Genomic DNA, 12,162 nt, shown 5'->3' with positions numbered 1-12,162 from the left:
GTAGGGAGAATGGTTGATTTGGAGCCGGTGAGAGACTAGTGCCTTGTTGTGGGAGTCAGTCAGCTGTCCATGTTGACCCCATAACGTGGTGTGACTCAACAGGTGTGTTTTGTGTGTCAGGGTCAAGCCAAGTGGTATCTGTTACTTCACCATCATGCAGAGCTACGGTGTGTGGATCAACATCAACAACATGCACATATCTGACCCCGCGAGCTCAGATTCATTACATAGTGTTTTTAGATTGGAGGAGATTATTTCATAGATTTACAGTAAATGGCAAGTGGGATATCAATAAATGAACGTTTTTTTCAAATAGAGTAAAGTAATGTTTTACACGTGGGAATAGTCAAAAGCAATGTCAGACTGACGTGTTGTTATTTTGGGTTCTGTATTGAAATGAGCTAATGTTTCGCGATCCTATGATCGAGGTCTGTTCATGTTTGGTCGGTGCCTGTGACCCTGTATGCCACAGAGGGAGGGCCCGGGAGAGAGCGTGTTCACGGCCCAGCCCCCTGGACGTGACAGCTGGCTGAAGCTGACTTAGACACCAGTGGTAACCATCTCCTAAATTAAGCAGTGTCAAACTGAACTGAAGTTGGGGACGACTGGAAATCCGCGTCAAACAAGTGTCTGTTCAGTTCCAACGAAACCTACCTTAAATTAATCTTTCTAAATAGCCTGTGCTTTCACAGAGCTGACTGATCTCTGTGAGATTGCAAAAACATTCTATATAAAACATTGTTGCCTACGGCTTACCGCAAAAATGATGATGCACTCGTCTCAGAAAGACACAACCTACACAAAGATATTTGTAGGGGGTCTTCCATATCACACCACGGACTCCAGTCTCAGGAAATACTTCGAAGTGTTCGGTGATATCGACGAGGCTGTTGTTATAACAGACAGACAGACGGGCAAATCCAGAGGTTATGGATTCGTAAGTATTATAGATGTACATTTGAATGTCATTGTGATTGATTGATAGATCGATCGATTGCGTAATTATTTTATGTCATGTTGTTAAATGCAGGCATTATGGGTAGAATCTAAAATGTTTCCAGCACCAATATGTCTTAAATGAAAAAGGCTATCATTAGCCTATCCATAATGCATCTGATGTCACTTATTGATTCACACCATTTTGTAGCCCATTTATGAACGGTCAGTGAATTGCATTGCATGATCAGTTCCTGAATGGACTAACCATTCTATTCTGCTAAGTATTCAGCTGAAGGTTAGGCGTGGTGTCTTTGGCTCAAGAGGCCCACGGTGATGTGATGTAATCATCCTAGAATTGCTGACTTGTGCTTCATAAACCATGTCTTTACCTTCAACTAATGAAGGGACATTTTTCTCTACACTTTCCTTATGCTGATTGTAATACCCTCATGCTTTTCTTATTGGGACATGATTAATACTTCTAAATGAATTGTAGTTTAATGAACAACTTTAGCCAGCCTCCCCACTGAGTGGACATCTGATCAGTTCAGACAATGGAAACATGTATTTATTTTTTATTCTTCCCTTTCCATCCCTCAGGTGACGATGGCAGACCGGGCGTCTGCGGACCGAGCCTGCAAGGACCCAAACCCCATCATCGACGGCCGGAAAGCCAATGTGAACCTGGCCTACCTGGGGGCCAAGCCCAGGGTCATGCAGCCAGGTGAGGGGATGGCCGCGCTGGCGGAGGGCTGCGCCACACGTTTATTTCACAGCTTGGACGACCAAGGTGGCGTACAAACAATGACGAGCTGCTAAAACGAGCAAACTAACCACCTGCTTACAGTGTGTTAACACACGGTGTGTAACATGGTAGATGTGTAACATGGTAGATGTGTAGCATGGTAGATGTGTAGCATGGTAGATGTGTAACATGGTAGATGTGTAACATGGTAGATGTGTAACATGGTAGATGTGTAACATGGTAGATGTGTAACATGGTAGATGTGTAGCATGGTAGATGTGTAGCATGGTAGATGTGTAGCATGGTAGATGTGTAACATGGTAGATGTGTAACATGGGATTCAGATGAAGTGTACTGTAGTGGGGGGAACTAGCAGAAACAGTGAAGCTAGTGTGAATGAAGATACGTTATGATTAAAGTGTGTCTCCATTTTAACAGACACCAAATGTTTAAAATGTGTTTTTTCCCCTACCATTTACATGATCTATAAGTACTTGAGGAGTTACATTGGAAGCACTGATCACATTTGTTATAATGGAATTATAATGCATTTATAATATGTGTATGGTTCAAGCTTTAGATTGAAAAAATAACGGTAGAGTTAAAAACAACTTGTTCTTAATTCCAGGTTTCTCATTTGGTGTTCCTCAAATCCACCCAGCGTTCATCCAGAGGCCTTATGGGTATGTTATGGCATAGTGATACTCCTTGTGTTGTTGGAAGTGTGTCATATTAAAACTATGTATTTCACTGCACCTGTCCAGTGTATGTGACAAGAACATGTATTTTATTATTATTAACTTCTTTTACAGGGTAGAAAATGTTCAACTAGTGGAAGGTTGTAGAATTACCCTAACTTTCTCTAGATGTTCCAGAAATCCCGGTTAGAAGATTGGGACTTTGGGAAAGTTACCAGAATTTTTCATCCCTAAACTAGTTGTAGAATATCATGCTGTAACACCACCTGTTTTGTTCACAGCTGCTCATTTTGACTGATCTATGTGCCCGTTTCTATTCTTACCCGCAGTATCTAGTGATTTTCATCTTTTAAAAAATAGCTTGGATTGTAAAATGTAAGGTTTTCCTCCTCCAGAGTGGTGTAACTGTAAGCCACCGCCCATTCATTCTCTGTTGAGTGTAGAGGTGGGACTGTGTCTTGTGTGGTGTGCATCTCTGCTGTCATTCTTACATTCTAAAGTCTGAATCGAATTGTGATTGTAAACGTGATGTCACCAGTTGTCAATGTTGTCTGTCTCTCTCTGATCTGACAGGCTGGCTTACGGTTAAGAAACATTATCTGATGGAGGGACATGATGGTTTGAGGATGAATAACTGAGTCTGCATTGGGCAGATCACTAAGGTCTTACCAGTATACTCTGACACACACAAACAAGCTCAAATGGTGATTAGATGCATGGAAGCTGTTTTTCTTTTCATTTTTCTGTTGCGGTTTTCCATAGTCCATAGATTGGTGTGTGTGCCTTTGTTTCAGTATGAAGTGGTTTTCAGCTTAACTGCGTGCTTCTCTTTACTTGCAGTGGGGGGGGGGGGGGGGGTCAGGAGCGGTGGATGAGGGGTATTTCTGCAGACGCTGAGAGTTTGGATATTTCAGATTTAACTTTGTCACGGGGTGTTGATTCTGATGTGGTTTTTACTTGATTTTTAACGACTGATTGTGCTGTAGCCTGTGTTGTTTCCCCGTTTTTTAGTTAACAACGTTTTCATATGTTTTGTTGTTGACGGGGTTGATCACCAGTGTTGCTACGTGACTTGTCTTGGACCTTCCGGACCCCCCACGCAACAAAACAACTCTTGGCTTGCATGTCGGAGATCCTTTCCTACCTTTGGTTTTCTATACTGATGATGTTGTGGTTTCAGTTTTCTTTCTCAAATTAACCCATTGCTTCCTTCTGTAGCTCACATCATCTTCTTCTGTCTCTGTCCCTCCTGCTCATGACATAGACCAGGAACCAACTCAGTGAAAGATATTTGATGGCTAGAACTAAGGTTGCAAAGGCAGGGTATATATTACTGTAAACTTTCCAAGTTTATATTGGTATCTTTCAAGGATTTTATGTAATCTGTCACAAGACAGATTATCTCAGGTGTCTAATCATCTCTGGTCCTCTCTCCGGCCTTATCACAAGTAAAATATAGGAAATAATTAAATAAGATGATTTTAAAACAGAAAATAGAATGACAAAGCTGTAAAACATTCTCCTAAATACAAACCATCAAGTTAGTGAATACCATTGGTGTTTATATTGAGAGTTTCAGCATGAAACGATTTGAGTTATTTTACTATGTCAACATGTATTTGTTGTCAACGTGTATTTGTTGTCAACGTGTATTTGTTGTCAACGTGTATTTGTTGTCAACATGTATTTGTTGTCAACATGTATTTGTTGTCAACGTGTATTTGTTGTCAACGTGTATTTGTTGTCAACGTGTATTTGTTGTCAACGTGTATTTGTTGTCAACGTGTATTTGTTGTCAACGTGTATTTGTTGTCAACGTGTATTTGTTGTCAACGTGTATTTGTTGTCAACGTGTATTTGTTGTCAACATGTATTTGTTGTCAACATGTATTTGTTGTCAACATGTATTTGTTGTCAACATGTATTTGATGTCAACATGTATTTGTTGTCAACATGTATTTGTTGTCAACATGTATTTGTTGTCAACGTGTATTTGTTGTCAACGTGTATTTGTTGTCAACATGTATTTGTTGTTAATGTTTTGGAGTCAAACTGGTGGCAGGTGAGATAAAAGTCACTAGTTGGGAGAGTTGCAGAGGTAATTGAAAGTAATTCCGTTGTTGATTAGATGCTTTTTTTAAATTAATTAGGCAATTTTTATTTCAACCATATGGTCTATTTACTAGAAAATCATGGACAATATGGACACAGATATAACAAATTAATAACATATAATAAAAAAATTCAAGTATAAATTACCAAAGTTACGATAGATTACCATAGATTTTCTGTTAATTTACCAAAATTACTGAAGATTCCAGTAACTTTTGTAAATTACTGGTAGCTTTGCAACCCTAGCTAGAACTGTGAAGCCATAAACCACTGTAGAAATGTGTCCATATAGAGAAGAGAAAGAGTAGTGAGAATAATGGAGAGGAAGGATGGAATCGGAGAATGGTGTCACTACTGTGGGACACACCAGCCAGTATGTTTATAGTGTGGATGGATTTGGAATGGAGCCAGGCCACTCTACTGGAACAATACAGGGAAACGAGATGACTGAGAACACCCACAGCTCCAAAACAAACTCATTTATTCAAACGGACATCCTGATCCACTCTGTTGTCGCTCATCGGTGACCCAATATCTCATTTGTTTTAATACCAAAGGTCTGATACTCGTTCTCACTGAGTGTAAACTGACAGCAAATACCAAATCTAAGTAGCTTGTAGTGTGGAACATAGATGAATAATAACCAAGACATCCAAGTAGGATACAGAAGTTATAACCTTTACCATGTAAAACATCCAGCATATTTAAAAGGCATACATACAGCCAGTAAACATGGAGTGTAAACTGATCTCAGATAAGTCGTTTGCAGAGTGGTAGACTACTGGTCAGGCAGCAGCTGTTCACAGTGTTCTACACGGCTTCTCAAATTCCGCTGGAAAATGAGAGTGGCTCGGCGTGCCCTAAATAATGGATGTTGTAGACAGGGCCTTCGCTGGCTCCATCAGTCGCTCGCCCGCGGACAACAGGTGGGCTGCCTGAGACATGTGCCCGGGGGCCGGGGGGCCTGTACTGCCTCTGTTCTAGGGGATTACCCATGTGTCTCAGTGATTTACAAAGCACCTTTATTTAGCCCTGAACTTTCAACACAAAATGGCCGCCTGCCCTGTCGTCCTCCAACCAGAGGAAAGGTTAATGTCGATCGTACCAGTTATAGCAGCAGACTCTGTTACAGTCAGAGAGAGACAGACAGGTGGACTCTGTTACAGTCATAGAGAGACAGACAGGTGGACTCTGTTACAGTCATAGAGACAGACAGGTTGACTCTGTTACAGTCATAGAGAGACAGACAGGTGGACTCTGTTACAGTCATAGAGAGACAGACAGGTGGACTCTGTTACAGTCATAGAGAGACAGACAGGTGGACTCTGTTACAGTCATAGAGACAGACAGGTCGACTCTGTTACAGTCATAGAGAGACAGACAGGTGGACTCTGTTACAGTCATAGAGAGACAGACAGGTGGACTCTGTTACAGTCATAGAGGGACAGACAGGTGGACTCTGTTACAGTCATTGAGAGACAGACAGGTTGACTCTGTTACAGTCATAGAGAGACAGACAGGTGGACTCTGTTACAGTCATAGAGAGACAGACAGGTGGACTCTGTTACAGTCATAGAGAGACAGACAGGTGGACTCTGTTACAGTCATAGAGAGACAGACAGGTGGACTCTGTTACAGTCATAGAGAGACAGACAGGTGGACTCTGTTACAGTCATAGAGAGACAGACAGGTGGACTCTGTTACAGTCATAGAGAGACAGACAGGTGGACTCTGTTACAGTCATAGAGAGACAGACAGGTGCACTCTGTTACAGTCATAGAGAGACAGACAGGTGGACTCTGTTACAGTCATAGAGAGACATTTACTCCTCTAGTGAGGTTTCCAAAATGTCAGTGTGTCTTTTACAAAGTAATGAACTCCCTCCAGTTTATGAAGAGGATTTGGAATTGGGCGACCTCTGACATTTACCACTGTTAGACCACACCACTCAACAGCTGATTTAACAACCCACCTGTAGCCTGTAATGAAGAAGACAGAGAAGAGAGAGAAGACAGAGAAGACAGAGAAGGGAGAGAAGACAGAGGAGAGAGAGAAGAGAGAGGAGACAGAGGAAGGGAATAGTTATCCAGAGATGAAGGAGGTCATGCCATGTGCTGCTGTAGGAGAGAGAGGAGAGAGAGGAGACAGAGGAAGGGAATAGTTATCCTCCAGAGTTGAAGGAGGTCATGCCATGTGCTGCTGTAGGAGAGAGAGGAGCTCAGCTTGTCCTTTAGTGATGACAAGAGGAGAAAAAATAGCCTCCAGCCTCTCCTGTCACTCTCCCGGACGTGTGTGCGTGCGTGCGTATGTGTGCGTGTGCGTGCGTGCGTGCGTATGTGTGCGTATGTGTGTGTGCGTGCGTATGTGTGCGTATGTGTGTGTGCGTGCGTGCGTGCGTATGTGTGCGTATGTGTGTGTGCGTGCGTATGTGTGCGTATGTGTGTGTGTGTGCGTGCGTATGTGTGTGTGCGTGCGTATGTGTGCGTATGTGTGTGTGCGTGCGTGCGTATGTGTGTGTGCGTGCGTGTGTGTGTATGACACATCTTAGGACAGTTTTAACACCTGGTCTCTGTTTGCTGGAGGTGACTGACGCTCAGAGTGGAAATAGGGCCAAATCTGCCCAGATACACAGGCTTGGATCACTCCATTTATACCCTCTCTCTCTGTCTCTCTATGTCTGTCTGTCTCTGTCTCTCTGTCTCTGTCTCTCTCTCCCTCTGTCTCTCTGTCTCTCTCTCTCCCTCTGTCTCTCTCTCTCCCTCTCTGTCTCTCTCCCTCTGTCTCTCTATGTCTGTCTGTCTCTCTCTCTGTCTCTCTCTCTCCCTCTGTCTCTCTGTCTCTCTGTCTCTCTATGTCTGTCTGTCTCTCTCTCTCTCTGTCTCTCTATGTCTGTCTGTCTCTCTCTCTGTCTCTCTGTATCTGTCTCTCTCTCTGTCTCTCTCTCTCTCTCCCTCTGTCTCTCTGTCTCTCTATGTCTGTCTCTCTGTCTCTCTGTCTGTCTCTCTCTCTCCCTCTGTCTCTCTCTCTGTCTCTCTGTCTCTCTCTCTCCCTCTGTCTCTCTGTCTCTCTATGTCTGTCTGTCTCTCTCTCTATGTCTGTCTGTCTCTCTCTCTGTCTCTCTGTATCTGTCTCTCTCTCTGTCTCTCTCTCCCTCTGTCTCTCTGTCTCTCTATGTCTGTCTCTCTGTCTCTCTGTCTGTCTGTCTGTCTCTCTCTCTCTCTCTCCCTCTGTCTCTCTCTCTGTCTCTCTGTCTCTCTCTCTCTGTCTCTCTGTCTCTCTCTCTCTGTCTCTCTCTCTCTCTCTCTCCATCGTGCTCTTCCAATAATAAACATATTTATATCTAGTCAACCATAGGGTCTGGAGTTCAACAAGACACCTGGATTCATTAGAAATGAATGTACACCACTATTCACTATAGGATCGATTGTTCAAAATGTTACTTGTCGCCGTACTCACACAATAGCACTTATCCCAGCTCTATTCACTAGTACTCATAGCAGGACAGAGAGTCATTTACAAAAATATTTACAACAATAATATTAGAAAACTAAAGTATGTCATTTAATAATAGAAAATGTTGAAGTGTGAACCTTCATACATAATCCGTCTGTCTCTCTGCCACATGCTGCCACGTTTTCATTTTCTTTTGTGAGGCTTCTCTCATTTTCGTTGACTGTTTATCTGCGTTTGAGGACTTACCGTGTGTGGGCATGTGGTGTGTGGTGTTGGACTGATTGTATGTTGACTGGGATAAGTTGAGTTGCAGTTCTTTCTTGATGTGTTGTGGTGCTGTGCGATCAGCTGGCATTGTGAGAGAACCTCTTTCAGACACAGAGGGCTGGCCGGTCTGTCTTCTCTAATGCCTAATTAAAGGATGATGATTCCTGAGCTTCAGACAGAGCTGTCTGGTTTCATGATGATTCCTGAGCTTCAGGCAGAGCTGTCTGGTTTCATGATGATTCCTGAGCTTCAGACAGAGCTGCTCTGGTTTCATGATGATTCCTGAGCTTCAGGCAGAGCTGTCTGGTTTCATGATGATTCCTGAGCTTCAGACAGAGCTGTCTGGTTTCATGATGATTCCTGAGCTTCAGACAGAGCTGCTCTGGTTTCATGATGATTCCTGAGCTTCAGGCAGAGCTGTCTGGTTTCATGATGATTCCTGAGCTTCAGGCAGAGCTGTCTGGTTTCATGATGATTCCTGAGCTTCAGGCAGAGCTGCTCTCGTTTCATGATGATTCCTGAGCTTCAGGCAGAGCTGTCTGGTTTCATGATGATTCCTGAGCTTCAGACAGAGCTGCTCTCGTTTCATGATGATTCCTGAGCTTCAGGCAGAGCTGTCTGGTTTCATGATGATTCCTGAGCTTCAGACAGAGCTGCTCTCGTTTCATGATGATTCCTGAGCTTCAGGCAGAGCTGTCTGGTTTCATGATGATTCCTGAGCTTCAGGCAGAGCTGTCTGGTTTCATGATGATTCCTGAGCTTCAGGCAGAGCTGCTCTGGTTTCATGATGATTCCTGAGCTTCAGGCAGAGCTGCTCTGGTTTCATGATGATTCCTGAGCTTCAGGCAGAGCTGTCTGGTTTAATGATGATTCCTGAGCTTCAGGCAGAGCTGTCTGGTTTCATGATGATTCCTGAGCTTCAGGCAGAGCTGTCTGGTTTCATGATGATTCCTGAGCTTCAGACAGAGCTGCTCTCGTTTCATGATGATTCCTGAGCTTCAGGCAGAGCTGTCTGGTTTCATGATGATTCCTGAGCTTCAGGCAGAGCTGTCTGGTTTCATGATGATTCCTGAGCTTCAGACAGAGCTGCTCTCGTTTCATGATGATTCCTGAGCTTCAGGCAGAGCTGCTCTGGTTTCATGATGATTCCTGAGCTTCAGGCAGAGCTGCTCTGGTTTCATGATGATTCCTGAGCTTCAGGCAGAGCTGCTCTGGTTTCATGATGATTCCTGAGCTTCAGGCAGAGCTGTCTGGTTTTATGATGATTCCTGAGCTTCAGGCAGAGCTGTCTGGTTTCATGATGATTCCTGGGCTTCAGACAGAGCTGCTCTGGTTTCATAATGATTCCTGAGCTTCAGACAGAGCTGCTCTGGTTTCATGATGATTCCTGAGCTTCAGGCAGAGCTGCTCTGGTTTCATGATGATTACTGAGCTTCAGGCAGAGCTGCTCTGGTTTCATGATGATTCCTGAGCTTCAGGCAGAGCTGTCTGGTTTCATGATGATTCCTGAGCTTCAGGCAGAGCTGTCTGGTTTCATGATGATTCCTGAGCTTCAGACAGAGCTGCTCTGGTTTCATGATGATTCCTGAGCTTCAGACAGAGCTGCTCTGGTTTCATGATGATTCCTGAGCTCCAGGCAGAGCTGCTCTGGTTTCATGATGATTCCTGAGCTTCAGGCAGAGCTGCTCTGGTTTCATGATGATTCCTGAGCTTCAGGCAGAGCTGCTCTGGTTTCATGATGATTACTGAGCTTCAGGCAGAGCTGCTCTGGTTTCATGATGATTACTGAGCTTCAGGCAGAGCTGTCTGGTTTCATGATGATTCCTGAGCTTCGGGCAGAGCTGTCTGGTTTCATGATGATTCCTGAGCTTCAGGCAGAGCTGCTCTGGTTTCATGATGATTACTGAGCTTCAGGCAGAGCTGCTCTGGTTTCATGATGATTCCTGAGCTTCAGGCAGAGCTGTCTGGTTTCATGATGATTCCTGAGCTTCAGGCAGAGCTGTCTGGTTTCATGATGATTCCTGAGCTTCAGACAGAGCTGCTCTGGTTTCATGATGATTCCTGAGCTTCAGGCAGAGCTGCTCTGGTTTCATGATGATTCCTGAGCTTCAGACAGAGCTGCTCTGGTTTCATGGTGATTCCTGAGCTCCAGGCAGAGCTGCTCTGGTTTCATGATGATTCCTGAGCTTCAGGCAGAGCTGTCTGGTTTCATGATGATTCCTGAGCTTCAGGCAGAGCTGTCTGGTTTCATGATGATTCCTGAGCTTCAGACAGAGCTGTTCTGCTTTCCTTTTGGCTTGAAACCTTCTCTTTTTTTACCCAGGGTTCCATTGGGTGGTGTTGCTGTGTTAATGAAATGAGGACTGGGTTGACGTTATTTTGTCTTTGTGACGCCTGCTTTCCTGTGTTCCTGAGCTCGGTTTCAGTGTGTGTCCCAGATTGCCGAGTGGCTCTGTCTGTCCTCTGACCTTTGACATCTTTGTCCTGCAGGATCCCAGCCCACTACGTCTACCCCCAGGCCTTTATGCAGCCAAGCACCATGGTCATCCCTCACAGCATGCAGTCGCCCGCCGCCACTGCCTCCGCCGCCTCCTCCCCGTATCTCGACTACACCGGAGCAGCCTACGCCCAGTACTCAGCCGCAGCTGCCAGCGCCGCGGCCGCCGCTGCCTACGAGCAGTACCCGTACGCAGCCTCCCCGGCCCCTGCGGGCTACATGGCTGCAGCAGGGTATGGTTATGCGGTCCAGCAGCCCCTAGGAGCCGCAGCCACCCCAGGAGCAGCCGCTGCAGCTGCAGCCTTCGCCCAGTACCAGCCTCAGCAGCTTCAGGCAGACCGCATGCAGTAACTGACCATAACTACTACTATTACTGAGCCTGGGTAACAGAGGTGGGGGGAGAGTGTGAGGAGGGGGGAGGGATGAAGAGTGGAGTGGAGTGGTGGTCATCAATCCTTGGCTTTAGAACATGCAGCGCTGCTACCAAAAGAGCCTGAAGAAAATCATCTCATAACTGAAGAGAATCATCTCATAACTGAAGAGAATCATCTCATAACTGAAGAGAATCATCTCATAACTGAAGAGAATAGTTACTTCGTTATTCAAATATCATCAGTGTTGTCATCACTAAAGTATTGTTTTTTGTTGTTGTCATTATATCAGAAATATTTAATATTTATTCATCAGGACAAATATCTAGAATTATTATTTAAGATATGACCTCATAACCAACCAGTTTAAGTTCATAATTTTAAGTAAATTAAATGTGTGATTTTGTACAACTTTCACAAGTGCACTGAAGTCTAATCAGGTATTTTCCCCTCAAATTTCTTAAACAAGATGGTCAAACCAAAAACACTTTTGGTCACTTTTCACCTTTAATACTTTTAAACCTGCAGTTTGAACTATGCAATTTGAACTTGTAAAATATATTTTGTGAAATATGTCTTCTACAAATATATATATACAGTTGAAGTCGGAAGTTTACATACACTTAGGTTGGAGTCATTAAAACTCTGTTTCAACCACTCCACAAATTTCTTGTTAGCAAACCATAGTTTTGGCAAGTTGGTTAGGACATCTACTTTGTGCATGACACAAGTAATTGTTCTAACAATTGTTTACAGACAGATTATTTCACTTATAATTCACTGTATCACAATTCCAGTGGGTCAATAGTTCACATACACTAAGTTGACTGTGCCTGGAAAATTCCAGAAAAGGATGTCATGGCTTTAGAAGCTTCTGATAGGCTAATTGACATAATTTGAGTCAATTGGAGGTGTACCTGTGGATGTATTTCAAGGCCTACCTTCAAACTCAGTGCCTCTTTGCTTGACATCATGGGAAAATCAAAAGAAATCAGCCAAGACCTCAGAAAAAATAATTGTAGACCTCAACCTTCCAAACGCCTGAAGGTACCACGTTCATCTGTACAAACAATAGTACGC

General features: G+C 44.0%; 1 protein-coding gene across 2 annotated transcripts; it reads left to right on the top strand.

Moving 5' to 3' along the window:
- The first annotated feature begins 458 nt into the window (after positions 1–458).
- LOC115187703 (RNA-binding protein 24) lies at positions 459–11,739 on the top strand. Of its 2 annotated transcripts, none has more exons than XM_029746694.1 (4): positions 459–937; positions 1,540–1,729; positions 2,313–2,367; positions 10,705–11,739. In XM_029746694.1, the coding sequence occupies exons 1-4, from the start codon at positions 764–766 to the stop codon at positions 11,060–11,062; spliced, it is 777 nt and encodes a 258-aa protein (XP_029602554.1). In that variant the 5' UTR covers positions 459–763; the 3' UTR covers positions 11,063–11,739. The 2 variants fall into 2 exon arrangements, with proteins under 2 accessions (XP_029602554.1, XP_029602555.1); XM_029746695.1 differs by having other exon boundaries at positions 463–937; positions 1,540–1,663; positions 10,705–11,737.
- Positions 11,740–12,162: the final 423 nt, after the last annotated feature.

Source organism: Salmo trutta, unplaced genomic scaffold, assembly GCF_901001165.1.
Source record: "Salmo trutta unplaced genomic scaffold, fSalTru1.1, whole genome shotgun sequence".
Lineage (NCBI taxonomy): Eukaryota > Metazoa > Chordata > Actinopteri > Salmoniformes > Salmonidae > Salmo > Salmo trutta.
This window is presented reverse-complemented; position numbering and strand designations above follow the sequence as displayed.

Excerpts from the sequence above, each read along its gene's own strand:
- LOC115187703 (XM_029746694.1), top strand. The coding sequence starts at position 764 with ATGATGATGCACTCGTCTCAGAAAGACACAACCTACACAAAGATATTT. Across the intron at positions 1,730-2,312 it reads TCACAGCTTGGACGACCAAG|GTTTCTCATTTGGTGTTCCT; the intron begins GTGGCGTACAAA and ends TCTTAATTCCAG. Across the intron at positions 2,368-10,704 it reads TTCATCCAGAGGCCTTATGG|GATCCCAGCCCACTACGTCT; the intron begins GTATGTTATGGC and ends TTTGTCCTGCAG.